General features: G+C 33.3%; 5 protein-coding genes across 8 annotated transcripts; 2 read left to right on the plus strand and 3 right to left on the minus strand.

Annotated features, from left to right (window-relative positions):
* Nucleotides 1-123: 123 nt before the first annotated feature.
* LOC128393230 (cyclin-G-associated kinase-like) lies at nt 124-6,960 on the plus strand. The gene is made up of 9 exons (XM_053353350.1): nt 124-780; nt 1,201-1,368; nt 1,477-1,678; nt 2,292-2,556; nt 3,054-3,280; nt 3,683-3,946; nt 4,091-5,414; nt 5,499-5,705; nt 5,798-6,960. Exons 2-9 carry the CDS (start codon nt 1,206-1,208, stop codon nt 5,897-5,899), a joined length of 2,754 nt encoding a protein of 917 aa, XP_053209325.1. The 5' UTR covers nt 124-780; nt 1,201-1,205; the 3' UTR covers nt 5,900-6,960.
* Nucleotides 6,961-7,237: 277 nt separating this feature from the next.
* On the minus strand, nt 7,238-11,806 carry LOC128393231 (WW domain-containing adapter protein with coiled-coil-like). The gene is given in 5 exon segments (XM_053353352.1): nt 7,238-8,399; nt 8,494-8,621; nt 8,708-9,159; nt 9,421-10,372; nt 10,374-11,806. Coding segments are annotated over 5 exon segments (2,640 nt in total). The 5' UTR covers nt 11,409-11,806; the 3' UTR covers nt 7,238-8,326.
* A 3,233-nt stretch (nt 11,807-15,039) lies between these two features.
* On the minus strand, nt 15,040-16,596 carry LOC128393234 (uncharacterized). The gene has a single exon (XM_053353356.1). It carries the CDS (start codon nt 16,105-16,107, stop codon nt 15,040-15,042), a length of 1,068 nt encoding a protein of 355 aa, XP_053209331.1. The 5' UTR covers nt 16,108-16,596.
* Nucleotides 16,597-17,469: 873 nt separating this feature from the next.
* Nucleotides 17,470-20,047, minus strand: LOC128393239 (uncharacterized). 4 transcript variants are annotated; one of them, XM_053353362.1, is made up of 6 exons: nt 19,695-20,047; nt 19,488-19,626; nt 18,996-19,229; nt 18,611-18,896; nt 18,276-18,508; nt 17,470-17,903 (listed from the first exon to the last, which is right to left on the minus strand). In XM_053353362.1, the coding sequence occupies exons 4-6, from the start codon at nt 18,860-18,862 to the stop codon at nt 17,774-17,776; spliced, it is 615 nt and encodes a 204-aa protein (XP_053209337.1). In that variant the 5' UTR covers nt 18,863-18,896; nt 18,996-19,229; nt 19,488-19,626; nt 19,695-20,047; the 3' UTR covers nt 17,470-17,773. The 4 variants fall into 4 exon arrangements, with proteins under 4 accessions (XP_053209337.1, XP_053209336.1, XP_053209338.1 ...); XM_053353361.1 differs by lacking the exon at nt 19,488-19,626; XM_053353363.1 differs by lacking the exons at nt 19,488-19,626; nt 19,695-20,047 and having other exon boundaries at nt 18,996-19,422.
* A 252-nt stretch (nt 20,048-20,299) lies between these two features.
* LOC128393229 (RING finger protein 17-like) lies at nt 20,300-26,880 on the plus strand. Its single transcript, XM_053353349.1, is given in 8 exon segments — nt 20,300-21,033; nt 21,149-22,942; nt 22,945-23,018; nt 23,129-24,174; nt 24,268-25,316; nt 25,406-25,544; nt 25,695-25,863; nt 25,943-26,880. Coding segments are annotated over 8 exon segments (4,776 nt in total). The 5' UTR covers nt 20,300-20,657; the 3' UTR covers nt 26,072-26,880.

Here is a 26,880-nt window from a genome sequence, read left to right on the forward strand (position 1 = left end):
ATCTAAACCATAGTGAATTTGTGTCCATAGAAATAATTAAATTCATCAAAAAACATCTTTAAAGTAAAAAGAAAAAGCAAAAGAAAATTTAAATCACAAAAGTAAATCAACTAATCAACTTAAATTAATTAACGAAAAAAAGTGTAAACAAAAATTAGAGAAAAGAAAAACCAAAAGTCTATTCTCACAGCAGATTCTCGATGAATAGCCAGAAAAAAAACCAGAAAAACGGTAAAGATAATCAAAAATTTTCTTCTCTCTTTTTAATCTCATTGATTAAATTGTTATCAAATGGTTTAAATTGTTATTGTGATACGAACAATTAGCTAGTGATTTAGTTAATTTATTAATACCATAAATTAGAACGTAAAATCTTTAAAACTGTGAGATTGTGATCCAATTGTTTACATAGAATAAGAAAAGAAAAAATTTCCAACATTTTCATGTAATTAAATTGGATTATCAACTGATTTAATTTGGGTTCTCTTTTCCAACAATTCTAATCTCTTTAAATCCTTTACATTTATAATTAATTGTAATTTTCGGTGTTACAAATTAACGACAATATCTGAACATATTGTCCTCCCCTTTTGTTTTGTTTCTTCTCTTCTCTATCTTTTAAAATTCTCTTTTTTCTTTCTCTCTATTTTCTGTTCTATTCTAATCTCTGAGTCCTAGTCTATTTTGTTTATTCTCTTGTTATTGTTTTTTTTCTCAACTGTACTTTTCTCTTGTTATCATTGTGAAATAATCCAGAGAATTGTGGTGATAAAAGTAAAGGTAAGGTGTTTCATATTCTATTCTATTCTATTCTGATGCTTCATCATCATCTTTCATTATCAAAGTCTCATTTTTTTCCATCTTATGGATTAGCTTATGTTTCTTTCTTTCTGTCTATTTCTTTTCTCCTTTATCTTTTTCTTTTCTTCATCATTTTGCTTATGTTTACTTTTAATTCTGATAGTGTGTTACCCTTTTTCTATTGAAAACGATCCTAATATTCAATCTTCCATGCAATCTCATTCTACTTTCGCATCTAACCTTCTATTTTACCTAATTTTGAGGTCTCTTTAATTCATCAAATCTCATCATCATCATCATCTTCTTCTACTTGTACATCTCATACATTTTGTAGCTTCTTTTCTTTGTTGTTGATTTTTTTTCTCTCTCTCTCTCTCTCTTTTGTTGCTGTTACATTAGGTACAATGAGTGACTACCTGAGGTCCGCTTTTAGTAATTTCAGTTCAAATTGGGGAAACACTGCCAATGATGATGGATCCCACAGAAATGATATTGGAAATGAGTTTGTTGGTCAGACAATTAATCTTAAAGGACATCGTTTAAAAGTTGAACGTGTTGTAGCTGAGGGTAAGTTTGTTTTTGCTTTTTTTTTGGTATCACTCATTTCATTTCTCATTTATCTCAATTTTTGGCTCATCTTCTTTTTTTTCTTATTTATTTTGCTTATGAGTTTAGGTGGATTTGGTTTTGTCTTCAGTGTCCGGGATCTTCAAAGTCAAGAACGTTATGCATTGAAGAGATTAATAGCTTCCGGAAAAGAGGCCCAGAAAGAGATTGAAAATGAAATAGAAGTGTTAACCAGGCTACAACCTCATCCTCATATCATGAAATTTATCTCATGGGGTTTAATCAATCCTAATATTTATCTCATATTAAGGTAACAATCAAAAAATTTTTACATCTTTACGGTTTTATGTGGGTCTTTATACCTTTGTGATTACTAATTCCGGTTTATTAGCTTCCTTTACTTGTCTCTCTCTCTTTCTCTCTCTTCCTGTGTCTATGTATATGCGATTTAATTTTATCATCATTCTAATTATTTATATTTAAAAATCAAACTGATTCGTTGTGATTTTTTATCCAACTTTCATGTCAAGTGAAGTGAAAAAAAATCAAAACAATCCATTGACCTTGAACCAATTATACTCTTGCTGAGATATTGAAAGTTGACTTGAAAATCAAATATTAATACATTTGATTGTAAACATACATCAGAAATTAATTTTATTGCTATGATGTATTTTTCTTATGATCGCTCATGATTTTCTGTGTAATTTAGATAAATAAATTGTTCCACAATTAGATGAATCAAAATATCTCTATGGTCAATAACAGTTTAAAATGCGCAATCGCTTCTTACGATCAGTTATCATTTTCTTTCCCTTAATATTTACCTTAGATTCTTATTCCTTTTAAATTGTTGGGACTAACTGATTATTTTCACCATTGTAACAATATTTTCATTTCTCTTTCTTCTCTCTCTCATCTAGTGAATACTGTGGACGCGGATGCCTCAAAGATTTAACTCTCCCATTAGATAATACTCCTCAATTGAATAAGATACTTTACCAGACTGCCTTGGCTCTGGAGCAAATGCATCAATTAAACATCACTCATCGTGATCTTAAAATTGAAAACATTTTGTTTGACAATTCGGGTTACGTTAAATTGTGTGATTTTGGCTCAGCGACAACAAATTGTTATCAACCTGATCATGGTTGGACTCCAATTCAAAGATCTCTTCTAGAAGATGAGGTAATCATCAAACTAAAAATGTTATTCCATTAATTACTACTTGCAATCAATGAGAATTAGTTTTATTAATACATTTAAAGTTAATCACAACCATCAAAAATTGTAACAATTTTGTTACAATCATCTTTTTCTTAACCCTTTATAATAATTATCCTGACTAATCAACAGAATCAGAATATATTAGACTCATTTCTATCTACCGTTTCCGTCTCGCTTTGTTCAATTGTTTATGATGAACATTTTAATAGTTTTAAGATGCGTAACAGATTAGGAAGATTATTAATTTTGGATTAGCTGATTCACACTTGGTTAAGTTGTAATTGTTGCAAATTAAACTCTCAACATTGTAACGATATTTGGGTTGAATTTACTCGTTACATGTTTTTCTTATTGTTTTTTTTTAATAGTTTATTGTTATTTTATTGCCTGGCAATAAGTAATCAATTTAGATTGTTTCAATGATAAATATTAATTTGTTCCCTTTTCTTTGTTTACAGATGACCAGGCATACAACACCCATGTATCGGCCACCCGAAACTTTAGACACTTACCTTAATTATCCGATCAATACAGCAATGGATATTTGGGCTTTCGGGTGTTTAACTTATTGCATTAAATTTGGCCGTCATCCGTTTGAAGATTCAGCTAAATTGCGAATAATTAATTGTAAATACACGATTTCTCCCAATATTCCAGATTCTGATATTCACCTTCAAATAATCAGGTAGGTCAATCTGTCATAATTATAATTGTAAAGAATTTTCTCCATCTCTTATATTATTTACCAAACATATACGAACAATTAAATCAAAGGAAAAAAAAGGCAAAGGGAATCGCAATTGTAATTGAAACCGTAATGAGTTGCCAGTCATGGTTAATTTTTTTGTTTTCCACTCTCATTTCAGAACAACAATCAAAGTTAATTTTGTTATTGTTAATTTTTTTTCTCACTCTCTTCTCCTACTCCGTCTTTTCTGTGTCTACTTGTTGTTATATGATCTAATTTGTTGGATCTACTGTTGATTCGTATATTTTTTTGGTGATTTTTTCTCTCCATTTGCTTTAATTATTGTGACTATTTAATTGATTAATTGTTTTGTTATTTTTTTTCTTCTTCTACCAACAGAGATTGTTTGAAAGTTGATCCTCGGGAAAGAGTCGCTATTGATGATATAATTAGTCTATTGAATAAAAATTTTGTTGATTTAGATTCTCCTTGCGTCCGCTCACCCCAATCAACACCTACAAATCAACCTTCACCCTCACATCAACCATCAAATCAACAAACAGCTCCACCACATCCTGGCTCAGCTCAGCCCACATTTGGCTTATCAGGATTTACTCGTTACCTTAAAGACACTTCATCCAAGGTCATGCAAACCGTTCAACAGTAAGTCACCTAATTAATCCTAACAGTCAACCATTTACTAATTAAACGGTGTATTGACTTGACGAGAAAAAAAATCTTACGAAAAAAAAAGCAAACAATTACCTAACTCATTTTGTAACTAATTCTAAAATTATCTTTTGACAGATCTATCGCAAATGGACAGTTACGAAAAGGTGAAACCAATACACCGGGTGAAGGTCAACCTTATAATAGAAGAGAAAATAATCCAACAACTCTTGGAGATAATGCACAATTTAACAGGCGAGAAGGTAGTCGACCTGTTAGTAGTAATGATGAACGAATTCTTAATCGTGAATCTGTAAACCGTCATAGTGATGGTTCATATCGAAGTCGAGATCCTAATAATCCAATAATTGATTCTCGACGAGACTCTGATGGTTCTAAATGTAATCGAGCAAATGAAAATACAACTACTACTAGTAATCGAGATTCAATTCCCATTGGTGCTGATGAGGTTTTCGCTCATAAAGAAGCAAGTGCAGTTGGTGATCTACTAAATCTTAGCTTAGATGAAAGTGATCGTTGTCCAAGTGACAATATTAGCAAAAATAATAGTAATCGAAATAGTAATAATTATAACAATGGTAACAATCAACATTCCCTCAATGATTCCTTGTTTACAACCACAACTACAACTACAACCACGGGTTTGGATGGATCATCAACTTCTGATGGACACATTGATGATGTTAATCCAAGCACATCTACTGGTACATTTGATCTCCTAATTGATCCATCAACATCATCTAATGGTGTTAATGAAAATTTATCAGGTGTTGGAGGAGCTAATTCCGCCTTCGATCTTCTCAATGATATATTTAACTCAACTGATAAATCAACGTCACAAAATCAATCACAACAACAACAACAACACCATCAAACAAATTCAATATCACCCACCCATCTACCCAAGCCTGATCTACTTTTCCCCAGTCCAACTGCCACCTCCTCCAATAATAATAATAATAATCCAAATCTGATAAATGCTTTCCCAGGTTTACATCGAAACACATCAACACCTAATTTAACTCAACTTGATCCTCTAAGTGAACTTGGTTCATTTGTCAATAATCCTTCAAATTTAACAACATCCTCATCAACCTCATCAACAAATCAAAAATTAAATCAATCAACTAATCAAGGTAGTGGTGGTACTGGTACAGGTATACCTCGAGTCTCATCATGTTCAACTTTCCAACCTTTCCATAATTCAGCGACAAATAATGGTTCCAATGCAAGTGGTAACTTTACTGGTTCAGTTAACAATCAAGGATATAAACCTGATTACAATCGAGCCTATTTTTCTGAATCATCTCATGCATCTAATAGTGCAACTGGACCTCGAGTTACTGGATTTGAATTTGAAGATTTACTTTCAGATTTTCCCAAGCAACACAAAAATGAACCTCAAAACAAATCATTGGCTGCAATGAAAAAGCAAGAGATGGTAATAACAATTAATTTACTACCTTTCAATTTGGGACATTTAAGTAATTACAAATTTTGTTCCCTTTGAAATCAATTTCTTTAGATACGAGAAGGAATCAGTCCAATCGAAATCAAAGTAAATGAATGGAAAGAAAATAAGAAGAAAAATATTCGAGCTCTCCTTTCGTCCCTTCACACCGTCGTTTGGGATGATTGTAGTTGGCAACAAGCTGGATTACAACAATTAATGAGCCACAATGATGTTAAAAAGATGTACAGAAAGGCTTGTCTTGCCGTTCACCCTGATAAGGTGATTAATTGATTAGTTCACAATTTTAATTTCCATTGGAAACTTGACCACAATTGATTTGAAATTAACTTTTTTTTTTCTTTTTCTTTTAGCTTGTTGGAAGTGAACATGAACAATTGGCTAAATTAATTTTCGTTGAACTTAACAATGCATGGACCGAGTTCGAGAAGCAAGAAATTTTAAAACCATTATAATTTAATTAACCTTCCAACAATTAATACAATTATTTAAACGAAACGATGATCATCAAACTTAACCATCTCAACATCAATATATTTAAAATACATGAAAAACTGCATCCATCTCACACACACACTCTCAATCAACAATTGTTGCTTAATTGTTGTCAATTTTTTTCTCAACAATTTAACATCAAGTTTGAGAATCAAACACCAATTAAGTTGATCATCATTATCTTTTTTTTTGCTGTTTTTAATCATTCACCTTCTCTCTCTCTTTTCTTTGGTATTACTCATCCATTCCTAGTTGAATTAAACTCTCAACTAATAGTTAATTATAATTGCAACAAATTGTCAACAATTCCAGAAAAAAATGTTGCCATTTTGTTACAATCAATTGGAAATAGTCATTGAGGAAAATTGAGAAACAATCACAAGATTTTCACCAATCAACCATACAAACTAATTATATATTTAGTTAATTGTGCAAAGATAGAGTTAATTTCTCATATTCTTATCTCGTATTAAAACAATTTACTAAATATATATTTAATTAATCATTGAGAATCAACAACAACAACAAAAAAAGCAAATTTGGAAAACAATTAAGTGAAATTATTTGTTTGCCAAATTTAAGATTATTATTAATTATAAATATATACATAATATGGATCAATAATATATTTATTTAATTATCTAAATAGTTAATTACTCATTATCTCTTGATTGTCTCTCCAATAATTAATCTTCAATTTCTGTTCACATATTAATACAAGATTCAAAATTGTTTTTCTCCTAAATTTTTGTAAATTTTCCTCTTAATTATTGTTTTTCTTTTCCTCTAATTTAATTGATTCTCTATTTTTCCAATGTTAATTGTTGTATAAAAATCAGTGTGTGTACTTACCCTCTGATTACTGATTATCTAACCAACAATTAAGAGCGCAACCAAAATCTACAATTAACTAAGTGATAAAAACCTTGAATCATCTATTCATTTGTGTGTATAGCTTTTTGTGTCCATTTAAAATTAAGCAAATTAATTAAAATCAAACAAAAAGAGAATCAATAATTTACTTAATTGCATTTAATCCGATTAACTTTCTTCTTTTCATAAATGGTAAAAATTTTCTTTAATTGTGGTAAATTGTTAAGGAGTTTATTAGTGGCAATTTAAACTAATTATCATAAACTATGTAATAATTATACTAATTATGGGTCAACTATTAACAGTTGATCAAATTACTCTGTTAATTGTTTTGCTCTTGGTTAATGGGGAAGAGGATAAGTTTTTTTCTCGCTAAATTGTTGTTGTATATTATTCATGATAATGAGTATTAAGATCACAGTTAATCAGTTGAAGGAACAATTTAAATGTCAAATTAAGAATTAAAAACGCAACAGCATCTTTAGAATCTTATATTTGTGTATCGGTTTCTCTTTTTTTTGATTCTCTTACGAGAAAATAATATCAATTTTAGAAACAATGTTTACATCAATTAGAGATAGAAAGAGAGGAAGATAAGAAGATAGAAAGACAGAGGGAGAGAGGGAGAGAGAGAGAGAGAAAAATGGAAATGGTTTTCTGGTAATTGAGAGAGGAAAAGTTCTGAGAAACTGAGAAATTTGAATCGAGAGCAGTTAACGTTTAGTGGAGAGAGAGAATAGAGGAAGTGGTTAAAGGATTTCGACGAAACTCCTTGGTGGTGGTGGAAAAGTTGATGCAATCATTTGGATCTTTATGGTTAATTTTTTCGTTCGCTTAATCATTCATAACGTTGTTTGAAAGAGCAATCAGAAGATTAACTGTTCACGAATTTCCATGAAATTTAGTTTACAACTAATCTTCAGAAGTTATGGTGACCATGTTGATTGTGTATATAGTAAATAGTTGTTCATTCAATTGTTTGTAACAGTTTAGAGTTAATGGTTGATGATTAGTCCATCATGAAGCGGGAACACAGTTTTATTTTGATCCTTTAGATGAAGTTGTAGTTTCTTTCTTGGAGAGCAATTAAGAAGTATAAGTTTTAACCAACAGATCGAAAAGTGTTCATATCATATCATCTTCTAATTGCTATCGTTCAATTGCATCGATAGGTCCTTTGATTTGAATTAACAATTAAATGCTTTTCCATGGTTTCCTCTTTTTCCTTTGAATGTTGTAAGTAAAAGACTTGATGATTGTTATTGTTTCAGTTGTTGTTTCTGTTTCTCCTTAATATAAATTTCTTAATTTAGATTATATTTACAAATTATTTGTGTGTTTGTTGTTGTTTATGTTGCATGAGATAGTGGAGTTAATTTTCATCATGAAAATGAAAAGACAAGAGATGAACCAGTGAATCGAAAGCGAAAAAGAATCAGCAACTTAATAGAAAGGATAAGATGTGTTTGTAGATATGAAGATGATGATGAAGGAAGAATTAAATTAAACAATAATTAAGAATGTGTGGCTAGATTGGTTCCTTTCCATTCTTCAACATGGTTTATTTGCCGACTTATATAGAGAATCCTAATTGAGAAGAAGCAAGAAAAAAAAAGAAAATGATTAGTCGATTGCAAACAATTTAAAATCATATTTTTCTATTAATCATTTAAAAAAATACCTTTGCTCTTGTAATGTTGCTTGAATTTCAGTAAATCGAACCAAAGATCGAGCCATTTTAAGTTCAGCTGATACTCTAGTTGAATGGAGACTACCAACTTCATGGGCTTCCTCAGATAATTTCTTAATCTAATTAGTGACAAAAAAAAAGTACAGGATAATTAATGTTGAGATTGATTTTGATTGATTCAATTATTAGTTAGTAATTGACTAACCTCTCTTTCAATAATCTCTCCTGGCCAACCAGTAACATGACCAATCAAACTTTCATCAAAATAATTTACCAATGAAGGTGTTAAACTAGGCACTGAGGGTTTTAAGGATGTTGTCCCAATACCAGTTGGAATACTGGAAACGGATGAAGGTCCTCGAGTCGGTGAATCAACACTTACATCGGAACCAGGTGATTGAGCCCAATTACGATTGGTAAGAAGATCAAGCTCATGCCTAATCCCATCAGCACTTTGATGATGGCTATATGATTGTGATAATGAAGATTGAGCTGATTGTGTAATGTTGGAGTGATGTTGATGTTGTTGTTGTTGTTGTTGTTGGACTTGAGAGGATGAATGGTGATGATGCCTGGATTGACTAAGATGTGATTGTTGATACTGTCTAGAGTGAGATGAATGAGATTGAGATGTATTTCCAGTGGATGATGATAAAGCTAAAGAAACAAAAAAGAAACAGAAAAAAAGTTACAAAAAAAAAATTAGTTCAAATTTGATTGTCAAAAATAAACATCTGATTAACTTGAGTCAACAAATTGATAATAAACATTAACAAGTTAATAAAATTGGTTATTGAAACACTTGAATTATTTTCAATATTTGACATGCAATAAAACTGAACAATTTAGTTTAATTCTAAGTCTAGATTAGATATATTGTCAGTTAATTGTGGTGATTTAAGGAGAGTTTAGACTTACATGAATGTTGACGAGAATGAGAAAGTGATGATGGAGACTCTCTCATGGTTCCTTGATTATGCATAGAATTATGATTCAAGGGTGATGAGAGTTTATTAACATTAGAAAGATAATTAGGCCAGATTCCTTGAGAATTTGCAATTTGCTGATTAGCCGATCTTTGTTTAACTTGTTTGGTTAATTGTAAAGCTTGTTGGATGGTTCGAAGAGCTTCTTGAGGTGAAAGACCCGATAAATCAGGTAATCCATGGGAATTGGTTAATTGGTTAATTAATTTAGGTAAATTGGTTAAATTAACTTGAGAAGGTGATAAAAGATCTGCTGGTGGAGGTATTGAGGTTGAGCAATTGTTTGTATTGGTGGAAATGGTGTTGTTGATGGTATTAGTTTCTCCTCCTCCTCCTCCTCCTCCTCCTCGATCTCCTCTAGTACCTTCGGAAGAAGAGTTTAGATGAGAATTGGAAAGTGAATTTCGATTGACAGTTCTTTCACTAATCGAATTAACCAATTGTTCTTTAGATGAAACACTTTCATTTACATATCCTGGTGATGTCATGTTATTGCTTCCACTGGAATTGTGGTTACTCGAACTGCTTCCGTGGTGGGTTTGCATATTGGCACAAATCCCATCGCTGAGACTTTTTTCCTCAATCGGCTCCGAATGATTATAATTATCTGAATGTGATGATGATCTTAATAGTGAACTTGCACCTCCTCTTGGATCTCTTGGATCTAATCGGTTCTCCTTTGGATCATTTAATTGACGATTATCGTTTTTAATTAGCATCATATCCATTCGCTGGTCATTACATTTGTTATGGTCAATTCTTTTATCCAAATATCTGGATTCGTTTCTCACCAAGTCAATTCGCTTCTCGTACCTTGGATCACAGTCACGATCTCGATCTCGATCTCTTTCACGTTCTCTTTCTCTTTCTCTCTCTCGATCTCTCAGAAGAATATCTCTCTCTTGGTCTTTCACGTTCTCTTTCACGTTCTCTATCTCTATCTCGTTTAATTAACCTTTCACGTTCTCTTTCTCTTTCACGATCTCTTTCTAATCTAACACCGTCCATTCTTCTATCATACCATGGGTCAGTTTCTCTATCTCTATCATATTCTCTATCTCTATCTCTTTCTCTCTCTCTATCACGGTCACGTTCTCTTTCTCGATCTCTATGGCCTCCACTTTCTCGATCTCTTCTTTCAATCTCTCTTTCTCTTTCCCTTTTATGGACTCTTTCTCGTTCACGTTCACGTTCACGGCCTCGATCTCTATCTCGATCTCTAACATCTCTTACAGGCCTTTCACGATCATGATCCCTTTCTCTTTCCCTCTCTCGCTCTCTGTCACCTCTATCACGATCTCTTTCCCTCTCTCTATCAATTCCTCTTTCTCTCACATTGGGCACTTTATCATAAGAATATCTATTTGGATGATGGTAAGTTGACTTGTGATAATCTTTATCATCCAGGTTAGATGAATTGGTACCATATCTGTTGACAAATGGTTCTTCATCAGCACTAATGTCACTGGCATCATCCAATGGGGTAGAATCAACATCATCATGTAACCTTCTCCTTGAATCTTCACTATCTTTTAAACTACCTGGTGTAGAAGATGTTTTCTCTATTTTCCTTGGAACGGAAGAAGCAACAGAGGTAAAATATTTATCCTTGTTGTTATTACTATTATTATTAATGGAAACAACACCAACATTATTATCTGGTTGATCGTCATCATCATCCTCTAAACCAGAATGAAGGATAAAATCTTTTGGCTTCTCCCATTGAGATACACCCGTCACCGAATTGTAATAATACTTTTTACCCGATGAACTAATATATTCAGCCCAATCACCAGAGGCATGACGTTTCATTGAACTTCGGCTTCTATCTCTTTCACGGCTTCTTTTTATCGCCTTTTGAGCACCACCACCAGGTCGACTAAGCTGTGAACCAACTTGACTACTTGAGTACGAGCTCATATCAGAGATTCCAAATTCTAGATGAAATACTCTTCTCAGGTTCACAATAGAATAACAATCAGGATAAAGAATAAAGAAGACAACAAGAAGAAGAGAAGGAAAGATGATGATGATAATAGTAATAATAATGGTGGTGATGATGATGAGAGAGAGAGAGAGAGATAGAGATAGAGAGTCAAGTGAAAGATAGAGAGATAGAAAAAAAAGAGAAGAGAAAAAAAAGAAACACAAAATGTATATCACAATAAAATCCAACAAAGGAATTAATATTAATGGTCATCCATCTAGAGAGATAATGGGACAAGGTGATTAAATTGTCTCCTAAAATAAATCACATTAATCGAGCTAAACATCTCTAATTGTTCCTGGTTTTTGATTGTTTTCTTTTTTTGTTGTTTAATTTTTTCCACAAAAAGACAAAGTAAATTTCATTTTCTCTTATTTTATTTAGTTAGGGTGCCTTCCTGGGCAGTGTAAGAGCAGCTTATGTGGCGCCGGCTCTTGGTGGTTACAATATTGTTGGTAAGTGATTATTTGTACAATTTGAATTACTTAGGGTGAGGTGTGTATATATGATAAAATGAGTTTAGGTGTTTAAGGTGGTAGGAGAGTGGGGTGAGGGGTGAGATGGTGAATGAGTGGTGAGATAAGAATAATAATAAAAGGGGAGAAGTAAATTCAGATTATTGATGTTGAGGGTGAATAATGTTTCCTTTTGTATATATAATTAAATATTTCATTAAGATGGTTCTTGGTGTGGAGGTTATTATGTTCGATGAGGTATTTGAGAATGTTTTCGTTCTTGTCATTTTCGATGATATTTTTTCTTGTTGGTGCGAAAATTGGACAGTGGCTGATGAGGTGAATATGATCGTTGATACGAGAGCCACATTCGCATCTCTCCTTCATCATGAAATTGAATGATCCTTGCAGCAGTCTGATCATAAAGTTCATTCGATACCATACTTTCTTTCTCGTCGCCATGATTGTATTTGCAGAGATGTTGTCCTTGTACTTTGTTTTCCACACTTTCTCTTTGTATTCTAGTACAGCTTCTCTCGCAAGAGAATTGGCTCCAAGCCAAGTTTTACAACTTGAAACTTTGGGTAGACATTCAGGGAATGTAACTTGGAGTTTCATTCTGGTAGAGGGTAGATCTCTGGTGAGAAGGTATTTGCTCGTTATCGAGATCATTTTCAGTATCGTCGATTGGTAGTTGAACAGTTCATAGTTGAGTGACCACGAGTCTAATCCTTTTATCCCGAGCTTTGTCCTAATCAGCTTTCCGGTTGCTCTCTCTATTTCCCTATGAACAGCCGAGGTGGGTATCAGGTTGGCGAGAATCATAACAGAGTGAGGGATGATGAGCGATCTTATAAGCGCATCATTGATGGTCAAGACCGTTGATAGGGGAAGTGATTTAATTGTCCCTGCTGCAAAGTTGAACTTCCTTGATTGTGAGTTCAGTTGACTAATCAATGTACTTGTATCGATGAAGTTTTTTGATCTGCAGGCTGAGAAGGGAAAGCCCAGAATAATGGCATCTTCAGACCAATTGATATCATTTCCCGAGATAAATTTTCCCACCGCTTTTGTTGTTATTAGCTTACTTTTGTTGTCGGCTGTTGACAGACCAATTTTGTTTAGTCTCATGTTGAGATCACCTATTATTTCTTGGTAGTACTTTTTGGTATTAGACTTAAGAAGTGTTATCGGAATATCTAGGCTAACGAACAAATCATCAGCATATACCATGAGCTTGTGTGTTGTCAAGTAGAATCTGGAGTTGGCGAAATCAGTCAGAGTCTCGAGGTAGAATGAGTTGATCGTTTCATTGATTCCGATTATGAAAAGTAATGGACCAAGGGCTGATCCTTGGGGTACACCGCGAATAGTTTTCTTGGTGTAGATGGAGTTGCCTTTGATGTACCCAGTGCGGCGGCTAGATAGAAAGGAGATGATAAACTTCATCATTTGAGGTGAGTTATCAATCTTTAGTACTCCTCTTAGGATGGATTCATGATGAATTTCATCAAATGCCCCGATTATATCTGATTGGATGATGAATGGTGGTGATCCCTTGGTGATAATGTGCTCATAGATTTCCACAGTGACATCAGTTGTGCTTTTGCCAGCCAGATAAGCAAATTGATGGTTAAATAGTTGTCTTGGAATCTTGGAGGTTAAACTGGTAAGAATTTGGGATTCGAGCAATTTGAGATGACTGGATGCACATTGTATCGTCCGAACTCTTTTGCCATCTGATTTTGGTATATTGACCGATCTCGTAATTTTCCATGCCCAAGGTATGATTGAGTTAGCAACGAGAAGGCCAAGGAGTCGCTCGTAAAATTGTTCATTCTCCTTTATCATGTTGACTATTATTGGCTTTGTAATTAGATCGAGACCAGGTGATACTCTTTTTAGATCGCTTGAAGGTTGATAAGTTATCGAAACGGAGGGTTTGAGATCATATATTTTGTTTACTTCTGGCCTGAGATCAGTGATCAAGTGCTCATGATAGTCTTTTTCAAGTTCTTTAAGATTAATGATATAGTCTTCATGAGGTTCGGCGTATCTTGCAATGAGCGACTTGATGTTGCGCCATTTCTCAACTGGATCATTTGATTCGAATTTTTCCCTGAGTTTCTCACTCAGTGCCCTTAGAACTTCTCTTTTTTTGTTCTTTAAGATAAGTAGATTCGCTTCAGTTGGATAATTCCTACAAATCAATTTGATTCTTTTCATTTCCTTGATTAATTGTCCGTCCAAGTTGGTCGAGATAAAGGATTTTTTCTTTATCGTCTTCCGAGCCTTGGTGGTCACCTCAAGTTGCTTCTTAACCCAGTCGCATACAAATGTCTCGAGGTCTTCGTTTGTTTTCAGTAGCTCAAGAGATGGAAGGTTTCTAATGATGTCGCAATTCTCTCTTTCAATTCTATTCCAGTCAATCACTTCAATCTCGCTTTTCTCGCTTTTCCTGCCTAAGATATCCAATGCAATCTCCATGGGTCGGTGATCGTAATCGGTCTCTAGCAAGTTAACACTGAGAGAAGATTGGCTGAAGAGTTTACTGCAATTCGTAGCAACTACATCGATCCATGACTTAGCTCCTTGGGGGTTAATAAAGGTGTAATTACTTTCATTTGGAGATACAGGAATAAGATCAGCTGAGTCAAGCATCGTGGCCATAAGTCTCCCTCTTTCGATCGAGGACGAGTGACTTGAGGGTTTGAATGACCAGTTCTCATTGGTTGCGTTTACATCTCCTTGGAATATTATTAGTGATGATTTAAAGCCAAGTAGAGCTCTAGAGAGCTTGTCTACTTCTTCTTTGTAGGCAGCGGTGGTAATGGACGGTGACAGATATGTTGATACAAGGGTGATTTTGGTAGGTCCAAGTTTGATCCTTGTGATGACTGAGGCTTGGCCAATTTTAAGGGTTGCTATGGTTGTCGATTTGGGGGTGATGATGATAGTTCTATTGTTCATGTTGATGACTGAGTTGGTTTGGATGGATGATATGAGTTTATGGTTTGGTTCTTGAATGAACACTGCGTCATTGGTTGCTATTTTATTTACAATTGCCTGTGTTTTGATGATTGCATTTTGACAATTTCTTGCGACTAATTTAATCTTCATAGTCCCAGTCGGTTATCGATTTGATGAGGTTGATGGAGTTGTTGAATGAGACGCATTGTGGACTTCTAGGTGCATGTTGATTGTCACTTATGTTGTTATTTTTACAGAATGAGCATCCGCTCATTTGATTTTCTTTTTCGCATTGTTTGGATGAGTGTACATTGTCGTTTTCAGGACACTTGTAGCACTGAGGTTGATTGTTGCAGAATTTGGTAGAATGACCGAATCTGTTGCAGTTTGAGCACGATCTGATGTAGAAGTCATTTTTATACGGTGCACTCTGTGAACCCATGAAGACAAAGTCTCTATTTTCGATTTTCTGACGTGCTTCTCTCGCCATTCGAATTACGATTCTGAGTTTACTTTGATTCTTTCTACTTCGAAAGGGGACAGTGTTTACTATGGTGACTTCCATTTCCTCTGGGATATCGTTTCTGGCCTTGAACTTATCAACTGACTCCAGTTGATCTTCATCAATTATAAACGATATCTGAGGGTCGAGCTTCTTAAGCGATCCAACGTCTACTTCCTCCTCCAATCCAATATCTTTGACTTTTTCCCGTATTTTGGACACCATGTTCTTATCATCAGATGTTATCCTAATGCTTCTTGAGTTGGACGATGTGTTGATGACATGCATACTCGAATCATCTTTGGTGGCTCTGACAATCTTTCGATGAGCTTCCTCAACATTTGTATCAGGTTTTTTCGGCTTGATGATTACGGTGGTAAATATCGGTTTCTTCTTTAAAACATCAGCATATGTTTTACTTGATGAAGAATCAATTTTCTTCTCGATCGATTCCATTTTCTCCATGATCTTGTTATAGTCAAATGAACTGTCAGTTTGGTTCAGATGTTGATTACCAAAGGATTTGTCGACTGCACTCAGGATGTTGTTGAGGCTTTTCGTCCATTTGCCTTGCGATCTTTGTTTGGCAGCTTGAAGGGTGTTGGTGATTATTTCATTGAAAAGTTCAGTGATTTGAGACTTTAAATCTTCTTTCGCAGAAGAGTTGGAGACACTATCACCTGGAGCCACGTGGCCGTTGCACATGTTGATTTTCTTCAGAGGTAAATTAGACACTCAAAGAGGAGATACTGAAACAAGTTATATATTAACGTGTGCCCCAGAAGGTAGGGAGTCACAATTTATCAGAATTTATACTTTATTAGAATTTACAATTACTTAATTATTAGATTAATTAGAGAACTTATTTTAATCAATATCAATCTTATTTTCGCCTGAGAATAAGTGTCGACATCTATCGACCTTAGAATAGAACAAAAAAGAAAACAAAGTCAACGCGGTTATTTGGTTTTTCTCTTAAAAGAAAATATTTTTTTTCTCTAATCAACTTTTCCTTTAATTAAAATCTTTTAATTTAATTCTTAGCAAGCTCTCTCGATTTTTTTTTTCGTATCGACATGGAAGGAATATCAAATTCTACAAAGATCTTCTTCCAAACTACAAATAATCTTCTCTTTTTCCAGTGTACCATCAAAATCCACAATGGCGGCTCTTTGTTGAGAATCATTTTCTCTTTGTCTTAACAGTTAATTGTTCTAATTTAGTGATTAAATTTTTTGGCAACAACAATTTACTGATTGTGATGAGACAATTTCTTTTCTATATAAAATATAGATACGTTTATTGGACCTATTAAAGTATCTAAATGGTTAACCAGTCGTAATGTTTTTCTTTGTCTATATTGTGTCTTGGCCTAAGAATATTTGTCAAACTGATGATTAAATGGAAACCATGACTTGGACAATTAATTCCCTAAAATGATTACCATTCTGATTCCTGATCAACTGATTTTTTTTTCTTTTCTCCCTTTCACCATCTTCCTTTTCTATTCCTCATGGTAAGAAAAAAAAAGATCATCATCATCATCAAGTTCACGGAAAGGTTAATGAAGCTTTGCCTGAAGATAATCAAGGTCGGAATTGTTACCCACTTCCTGAATAACTGGTCTGGTTTGCTTTAAATTGTTTACTGTAAGTACACAATAATTAATGTTACCATTTATTAATATCATCAACTTCTCAAGCCTTGACCTTAACCGTGATCATCGTTTTAATTGTTCAACATTCATTGTAAGTTCATCACAATTCATCTTGCTGAAAGTGATACCTTTCAATTTATATTGGCAATTTACTTGTAACAATTTGACTCTATTATTATTATTGAGACAATCAATTTGATTTCCAAAAGTTTTTATTAACCGTTGTAACTCCAGCAACTGGATAATATCAATTTCTGAATAAACAATTAGTTTTCATGGTTGATAATTATTGGAGTTTAAATTCTGATAATGGATTTGATTTGATTATTGTTCTGAACGAAATCCGTTATTAGTTAATTGTTTTGTTTTATTGGTCTGATGATTTATAAGAAAAGTTGTGAAAATTTGAGATGATTTTTAATTTACTTATGAAACTTTTTATTAATCAATCTTTACTGTTAATTTAAATTGTTTTTTGTTTGTTTGTTTGTAATTTAGGTTTTAGATTAGGAAACTGAATTTAGTTTTTTTTCAATTTTTTTTTTCAGTTAACTAGTCAAATCGGTGGTATAAATTGTTGATCATCGTTAATAAGATTAAATTAAAAATGTATATTCTGATTGATTTCAATCAAAAGTTTCCAAGAATAGTCCAAGCTCATTTCGTGTGTTGTTTTAAGGTGGGTTGGTCGTAGATTGGTGTTAGTTAATTGTTTTACAAGGTTTCGTTACAATTTGAGTAGATCTTAGCACAATCTTCGTTGCTTCGTCCTCGTCTAACGGCCTCACTAACGGCACTTGATGGGATAGTTTTTTGATGGGGAAGAAGGTAGCTAGTGGCATAACTGTTGTTTAGAAGATGGAAAAAGAAAGAGATGAGAAAATAGTTAGATGATGAAAAGATGCGGATGATAAAGGCGAAAAAGAAAGAATGAAAGAGAGAGAGAGAGAGAGAGAGAGCAGTAAAAAGGTCAAAAAATTGGTAAATAGGATTTGAGGTAAAGTTTGTCCTGTTTAAATTCAGAGATGATGAAAGAAAAAGATTCAATTCTTAAATTGAATAAATAGATTTTGTTGAAGCGTTCAAGGAAAACGACCTAAATTTAGGTTTTCCATTTAATGACTATCATCAAATTGGTGATTTTTGATTGTTGGTCGTGAACAGTGAGAGAGGAAAATATTTTGTATCAAAAAGATGAATTTGAACTGAAACTTACCCTCCAACTTGAGCTACAACACCACCGAGTTCGCGTCCTTCTCGTGCAGCCTCTTTTGATGATTCGCACAAATGTCGTTGAGCACAATGATCATCGCCAGCTAAATATGATTTAACGTAACCACGTAACATGGTTGCACCAGCGAAAGCGGCTCCATCAACGGTATCTTTTAATCCTCGTGAAGATGAACTTCGAGCCTTTTGACTGAATGAACTTCGAACCATATCAAGAACCTTTTTTTTTCGGGAAAACAAATAAAAAGTTGAAGATAAAATTTTTGATAGAAAATGCGAAACATTTGATAAAAAGAAATAATTTTCTTAAAATAATCTTACCTCAACTAGAACATTGAGAACTTGTCGAGATGTAGCGGTACTTTCTTCGTTAGAACCAAACAAAATTTTCAAAACAGTTTTGAATAAGTTTTTAGTACCCATGAAACTGGAAATTTCCTTCTTTTCGGTATCAAAACGAGCCTTTCGCTCATTGAAAGCAGCCTGACGAGCTTGAGCTGAGGTATCAACGGAAGCTGAGACAACGGCGAAAACCATTGCCACAAGGAAAACACTTAAGATAACGGACTTCATGGTTAGTTGATTGGAGTTGTTGTTGTTAACGAAACTGAATTTAACCGTAATTAAAGGAGAAGAGTTTAAAGTCAAGTTGATATGTAGACACCAAACTAAGAAGTAAGAAATGATCTTGAGATGATGATCTTACCTTGAACTAGGAAGTAAATAGAAGGCGAGAAGGCAGGTCAGAGTGAGCAAAATAACAGTATAAACAGAAGAAATTTAGAGGGGGGAGAGGGCTTGGAAATGGAGAAAAGGTTGTGTGAGCAAAGAGAGAGAGAGAGGGATCCATCTTGAACCAATTTTTCGGGGGCATCTTCAGTATTAGCTCGATACATGGTAACGGTGCAATAGAAAACAGGTTCAGTTGATTCCAGGTTGGCTAAGGGGCGAAAGGAGGAGAAATGGGATGAAAAAGAGAGAAAAGAACGATAAAAAAGGTAGGAACCAAATAAGATGGAGAAAAGAAGAAGACAAAAATGAAAGAATAATTTAAAAGTGAGTAATATAAACTATTCATGAGAGAAACTAATCGTCATATCGAAAAATTTTCAAGGTACATTCAACTGTAAACAAGAGATAATATCTTTCTTTTTTTTTCTTCTTTTCAATTTTATTTCTTTTCTCTAATAAACTTAACTGATTATGTGACAACTATCCAGACAATTTATCAAACTTGTATCAGATTTTGTTTCTCACAACTTCCTTATAAATAAAGAAAGCAAAATGAAAGCAAAAATGGCGAATCTAATCAAATCTATCACCTTATCCTTTGGTTACTTTTCAAGAAGAAAAAAAATGGAAAAAAAATCCAAAGCCTAAGTGAAAATAACAAATTTGTACTCACCAAAAAATGAAAACCAGACTGGACAAGAAGAGATCACATTGATGACCATTAGATAAACATCAACAGGATGACTAAACGTGAAAGTTATATAATTAAAATTATCTAATCAAGATCAAAATGATCACATTATAAACAAAATTAAGTGAGAAAAGCAAATTAAAAAAAAAAGTAACCAATGGGTTAACAACACTGGCGATGACTAAAGATTAATAACCGATTAAGAGGATTAATCAGTTTACTTTTGTTTTGTTTTATCAATAGGCACAAACAATTAACAATTAAAGAGATTAAATTGTAAGTTAATAAAACAAATTCAATAAGAAATAAATTAAAAGAAAGAATTAAAATTTTGACAACATTAGAATCACAATTAACTTTTTTTCGTTGGTATCAATCAACAGATGGCACGACTAACCCTTTAGAAGAAGAAATGAAATAGAAAAATAGACAGTAAAATAGACAGAGAATAAAAGAGAATAGAAAAAAAATTGAAAAAGAAAAAAATCTGACCGGTTGATTTTTGTGCGAAAATTGTGTTAACATGTTAAAGAATTAAATTTATTTATTGTTACCAATCAAATTTAGTTAACTAATCACTTTCACTCTTTAGTTTGATCATTAAGTTAATTGGTGATTGGATCAACAATAGAGTTAAATTGTTTGGATTAACTGATTTAATTTAAATGTTATTAGTTAATCTCATCATTAAGTTAAAAGAGTAACGACATTTGTTGATTACTTTAATTTTTCTTCTTCCTCTCTTGGTTTTTTTCGCATTCTCATAAATTCATCATCCTTAGTACTTATTATTATAATATCGGTGATTTATTGTTGTCGTAATTGTGAACCATTGACTGGATTAATTAGATTAACCGGGTTGATTTACAAAAATTGACTTGTTTCTTTTTGTCTTCTTCGTTTGTTTTGTTTTCACTTACTGGCCAGTAAAAGTAAACGGTTAGTATGTTTCTCTGTGCAAACAATGAATGTCGTGCTCGCTGTTTACCTCACGATGATAGTGTGGATATTAAGGATTTACCGAATCGCTTTGAGCCTCAATATATTCTTAGTTGTGGACATAGTTTATGTGAAAAATGTCTCTACATGGTTGTTGCAAGAGATGAAAGGTCTCTCATTTGTGATCAATGTAATACTAAGACGACGTTTTCTGCAAGAGCTTACACTTCAATCAAAGGATGTTCACTAAGCAATGATACCCAAATAAATCGTATTAATAATGGTTTTGCCACTGAGATACCAATAGACGCTTACTCATTTGGCCTGGCTTTTTGTGAAGAACTTATAACAGCTTCTCCAGTTAGAACTGTTACCTCACCAGGTATTTTACTGTACTTCTTGTTTTCTTCTTCTATTCTAAAGTTTTCGATTAATTTTTTCTTTTTGTTTTCTTGTTTTCATTTTTTTCTCTGTGACTTCATGTGTTTCTTTAATAGATGAACTACCCAAAATGAGTGATAGCTTCAAATACTCTAAGGGAGGACAAGATGAAGAAAATGTCAAGCTGGATGCTTTGATTCCTCCTGCGAGACGTAATAAAACAATACCTCTAATTGTTGCCATGCATAGTGCTGTTTCTACTCATGCCGAGTGTGGATCTAGTTTAAAAGTTATTGGGAATTTGGAAAAAAAATTATCCAAGGAATTTTACGAAGCTAAAATGCGTCTTCGAGATAAATTTCAAGTTTTACACTCGTTACTTCAATTGGAGGAGATGAAAGGTATATCTAAATTTGAGGAAATCTATTCAACACGTAAAGAAGAATTATCTCAAGTTGAGAAACACTTATATTCTGTTCGTCGTTCAATCAGTGATACCTTTCAACTAGAACATGGTACAATGGATCTTTTAACAAAGAAACGTAACATTTTAAAAGAATTGACTGCCAAACCAAGTCGAATCAGCTGGAGAAATTATGAAATCGCTGATGAATTTAATTTTCATTTAGATGATTATGTGAAAGAAGTGATTAAAGGTAGTTTGGTTTTAAAAAACAACGAGAAAGCGACAACACTTACCGTTGAAGTTATCGGTTCCGAATCAAATTCTTTTCGGGAACCATTACCATTATTTAGATCACCACCTCATCATATACCTCAAATACCAGCACCGGGAACATCATCATCATCAAGCGACTTGCCAAATTTGAAAGCTGACATCTTGAAATCAAAGGTTATCCCAGAGAGAAGGACAGTTTATGTTAAACTGGGCAGAGTCTTTAATCCACATCACTTTTACTGTATCCTTTGGGACGATGAAGCTTGTAATAGAAAAATGTTTGATGAAATTGAAAAATGGTGCACAAAAACATTTACCCATCCACCTCCCGTTAACACAATTAAACCTGGTAAATTCATTTTTGTTTTCTACGGAGAAGTAAACAAATGGGCTCGAGCTTATATACTTAAAGTCAACGCTGATACAGAGAAAGCAAATCGAAAAAGACATGAATTTGGAAAATCAGTACCATCTGCATACAATTTCTACACCTCGATTTCCGTTGATGTTCAACTGTTAGATTATGGTGGACCTTATAGAGTATCATATACAATGATAAGGCAACCATTTGAGGAAATTTTTGATAAAAAAAAATGGCCATATCTTGCACTTAAATGTGCAGTTAATAATGTTGGTCCACGACAAGCTGAATGGACAACAGAAGTAAACGAAAAAATAGAAGAAATTTGTGGAGACTATTTGATGGAAATGCGAATCGATAAAGTAACTGGCGATAAACATTGGATCGACCTGTATCACCATGAAACTCCTCACGGTGTTCGCAATATGTTAGGTTTAAGGGAAGCATTGTTTGGTTGTCAACTTGTTATTATTACAAATACACACAGCGCAAGACATGTTCCAGAATTTGATCTTGATTCAGACCGAATTTCCTTCAATCGTCCCGAAAAAATTCCAACCAACGTAGCAGAAACTGTTCTTATTACAGCCATCACCAATCCTGATCTCTTTTATGTTACTCGATATTCGTTGCAAGAAAAGTTCCATGAGCTGCATGAATCTTTGAAAGTTTATTTTGAACATAACGATGCGCCTTTTATTGTTTACGTGCCCAGAAGAGGAATGCCCTGTGTTGGATTGGATGATGGAGCCTTTTACAGAGTTGAAATAATAAAATTATTACAATCTGATAGAGTTGAAGTTCTATTTGTTGACTTTGGTACTACTAAAGTTTTAGAAGTTGCTAATCTACGATTAATTAAAGAGGAATTTTGAAACAACCAGTCCATGCAATCCCGTGTAAATTAGGAGATATCGAACCAATTAAATTCAATTGGTCAGATGAGGTAATACTAATTAGCTATTTATAGCATCCAAATTTAGCAAAAGCTTGATTTTTAAATTGTTTGTTAATCGAATAGTTTAAACTTAATTTTGTTTTTTTTCTCGCTTACAGGCAGTTGGTAAATTTCAAGAACTTTGTTTCGGCGGTCCCTCTGGTAATAGTTATCTTTTCAATATATCTGTTGCTGATTACGACCATAGAGGTAAACATATTGTTAACCTTAGACGTTATACTGGAACTGAATATATTTCTGTGAATGTCGCAATGGTTAGTCTGAAATATGCTATTTCTTCTGGTCCAATTACTGAAATTCCTGGTGATACTGCGACCATTTCTCAGTATAGTACCAAATTAGATGATCGTATTTTCAAAGCTTTGGAAGATTTTGATGTCAATGGTTTTAGTATTTTGAATGAGTTGGTCGTTCGCAACCGAGAAGCTAATTCATCCAAGGAAGATTCTTATATAAAAGTAAGAGTTTCTCATTGGATCTCTCCTGATGAAATCTACGTTCAATTGACAACACCTGAAGTTAGAAGTTATTTCGTTTGCTATGAGAATAAGTTGGTTGATGATTTTCACAAGAAATTGGATAATCCTGTTCCGATCATACAACCCAGACTGATGGAAAATGAACCGGTTGTTTATGCTCAAGTCGAGGAGTTCGATGTTATATGGAGAAGAGGAATAATCGTTTCAAGAGAAAAGGTCGAAGATGAAATCATTGGATTTGTTGAAAATGGAGATAGCGAAATTGCTCAAGATAAAGCCTCGACAAAATACATTGTTCGTGCCAGAGACTTTGGTTATGAAAAAGAGGTAGCAAGGAAACACATCTTCAAATTACCTGCTGACTCTACATATTTAAAAGATGGTGATTTTTGTATCAAATGTCATATCTGTGATATTTTACCCGCCGGAGGTGGTCCCTGGACTAAAACAGCACTTGAAGGTTTTGCTGTATTACTGAAAAATTATCAACAAGAATTATTTGTAGAAGTTGTCGAAAAGCGTCTTCCATCAGATAAAACTCAATCTGTTCCAATTGATTTGATTGCGAGAAACTGTTATATTCCCGATGGTCTCGCTAGAGATCATTCAAAATATTATTCATTTCAAAGCCTACTGATAACTAAAGGTTTTGCTATTCCAACAATGTAAGTAATTAGATAAAAGTTTATCTGAGTTTTTTTATAAGGTACATTGCAAGAAGAAGCGAATCTAATATCACATTTATTTTGTCTTTGTAGGAAAATTGATCTGGACGATCACCATGATAATCCCATCGAAGAAAACATCCCAGTTAAAAGGTCTCTCATACCTTTTACTAATCGAAAGGGCGACTCAGTTTTAGGGTACATTCGTAATGCACGAGCTGCCGTTCAACGGCAAATGGATAATACCACTGTGCGATTTTATAAAGAACCAGAAAAGCCTCAAGAACAATCTTTCATTGCTTTACCAACAGAAGTTGGTCTGAATTTGAAAATCTGGTTCCGTATTCATCGAATAGAAGGTCCTCAATTAATCAACGTTATCAATCGTTCTATCACCAATGCATTAAAAGATCAAGATGAATTGTTACCATTTGATGGTGATACTATTTACGGACGAGCTTGTACAGCATTTTTCGAGTTCGACAAAACTTGGAATCGAGCTGAGGTTTTATATCCATTAGATGAAGATCGTACTTTTGTTCGTTTCGTTGATTACGGGAATGAAGTTCCAGTTAAAAAGGAAGAAATGAGTTCTCAAGTATTCCATCCAGAAATACCTAAATTAGCTCTTCATGCACTTCTTGCTAATTGTAAATCAAATGCCCAAGGAAGAGAAGCTGAACAAATTCAGCACCACATTCATCAGCTAATCATTGACCATAAATGTGTAATGAATTGGATCAATTATCTATCTCTTAAAGAAATGAGAATCTCAATCATAATGCCAGACGGAGTTGATCTTACTGAATATTTAATCAAGAACAATAGTTTAATTGAAAGAGCGATTACTGATGATCAAACTCTTATTGCTATTCCACCAATGGTTAGAGATATTCTCTCAAGGCTTCCGTTGTGTGGATACAAACCATCAACTTTAAAATTCGAGGAAAATTGTTATTATCCTGTTTGTATAACTGGTACATTCAGAGACAATTTCACTTTTATTCAACCAAAGCCCGTTCATTATCCTTCAAATGAAGTTGAAGAAGAAATTACAAAGCGAACTAGTGAATTTCTTGAATTTCTTTCCAAAATGCGAGTTGAAGTTAGCCGATTTGAAAAAGTTGAAGAGGTCAAAACAGGTAAAGCTAAAACATAAATATTGTAACCATCATTTACTATAAGATAGTTTCAACTATTTAATACATGTTTATACAATTACTTTATTTAGGTGATGCTGTTGCTGCTCAATTCTCTGATGATCAATGGTATCGAGGAATGATTGTGGAAAAAGCTAACTCTATTATTCCAAATCAATTCAGGGTATTTTATGTTGATTATGGTAACACTTCTGTTGTCGATATAGCAAAGTAAGAACAAAAATCAATCAATAATCAATACTAATCTATATATTAGTTGATAATCATATCTGTCATCTAACCAAACAAAATCAAAGAGATTACGAGAAAAATTAGATATTTATAAGCTTATTTTCTTTCCCTTCACTTTTTTCCCTTAAGATTAAGAAAATTACCAACAAAGTATCGAGAAAATCCAGAACTGTTTGCAATACCTGCTCGAGTTTGCAATATTAAACCAGGTAAAATCGGTAGATGGTCATCGTATTTGAACAGCCTTATGGAGAAAGAATTAAGTCTCAATGAACTAAAAACAATCGCATTAATCAAGGTAACTATTAATTTAATTCCTAGTTAAACAAAGTTTTGATGTTATTTTTTTTTCTCTTTTTGTTATTTTAATTTTCTAGAGCCGAACTGATCCATGGAATATTGAAGTTTACATCGTCGATCCGGAAGACCCAAGAGCCCCTTCTTGTAGTTTGTGGGAAAGACTTATCAAAGAAGGTCATCTAGTAGAGTTTAAATCCAGTGAATAACAACCATCAACAATTCATCATTTTGTTTTTCAACGAGTTTCCATCCATTCAAAGCATCTTCATCAATTTTCAAAAGAAAAGCTTTATTTTTTTTTTCATTCAACTACCCAAAAACTTATTCTAATCCCATCGTTGCATCATTTAAAATTCACACAAGTCACTTTAAACTAACAAATGAAACCAAATTAGATTAAATCATTTATTTTCAAGCAAAAGTAAACATAATGTTGCAATTATATCGGTTGATCAACCCAATCAACTTAACCCTTGAAAAAAAAGTTACAAAAACCAAGGTTATCATTAATCAACTGTAAAACAAACTCGCGAAAATTTAAAATTGTAACATAATTGTAACTGTAAACTCGCCAAAAAAAATTGTCTCATTAGGCAAAAACAAAAAACAATCAACTATTAATTAATCAAACAAAATTTTTAATCTCTGAAAAGATTAACAATCCCATAAAGATGATGAAAATTTCCAAAACTCAAAGGACAAAATCCAATCGAAACGAAATCTATACAACCCGATAAACGAGGAAAAAAATTATCCTCAGAATTTTGTTGCCAAGAGTAAATTATCAATGCCAACGAAAGAGTAATGATCATGACGATAAGAAGAAAAGAAAGAGAAGAAAATTAAGAGAATCAATGTAAATAATTTCTCTTTCTTTTTCGTCTCCTCCATTAAGAGAATCCAAAAATTAGAATCTGCGCTCAGAAGGGTTTACATTGGTAAAGAATCTGTAACATTTGTTGTTCACTTTAATAGTTATGGTGATTGGAGATAATAAATTGTTTTCTTAATTGTT

Source organism: Panonychus citri, unplaced genomic scaffold (genome assembly GCF_014898815.1).
Source record: "Panonychus citri isolate SS breed McGregor unplaced genomic scaffold, ASM1489881v1 Contig00138, whole genome shotgun sequence".
Lineage (NCBI taxonomy): Eukaryota > Metazoa > Arthropoda > Arachnida > Trombidiformes > Tetranychidae > Panonychus > Panonychus citri.

What these genes read in the sequence shown, in the direction of transcription:
- LOC128393230 (XM_053353350.1), top strand. Translation starts at nt 1,206, where the DNA reads ATGAGTGACTACCTGAGGTCCGCTTTTAGTAATTTCAGTTCAAATTGG. An exon ending in ATTCACCTTCAAATAATCAG is followed by an intron (nt 3,281 to 3,682) that starts GTAGGTCAATCT and finishes TTCTACCAACAG; the next exon opens with AGATTGTTTGAAAGTTGATC. An exon ending in GTCATGCAAACCGTTCAACA is followed by an intron (nt 3,947 to 4,090) that starts GTAAGTCACCTA and finishes ATCTTTTGACAG; the next exon opens with ATCTATCGCAAATGGACAGT.
- LOC128393234 (XM_053353356.1), bottom strand. Translation starts at nt 16,107, where the DNA reads ATGTGCAACGGCCACGTGGCTCCAGGTGATAGTGTCTCCAACTCTTCT.
- LOC128393239 (XM_053353361.1), bottom strand. Translation starts at nt 18,862, where the DNA reads ATGAAGTCCGTTATCTTAAGTGTTTTCCTTGTGGCAATGGTTTTCGCC. An exon ending in TTCTCAATGTTCTAGTTGAG is followed by an intron (nt 18,509 to 18,610) that starts GTAAGATTATTT and finishes CGAAAAAAAAAG; the next exon opens with GTTCTTGATATGGTTCGAAG. An exon ending in GTTGTAGCTCAAGTTGGAGG is followed by an intron (nt 17,904 to 18,275) that starts GTAAGTTTCAGT and finishes TCTAAACAACAG; the next exon opens with TTATGCCACTAGCTACCTTC.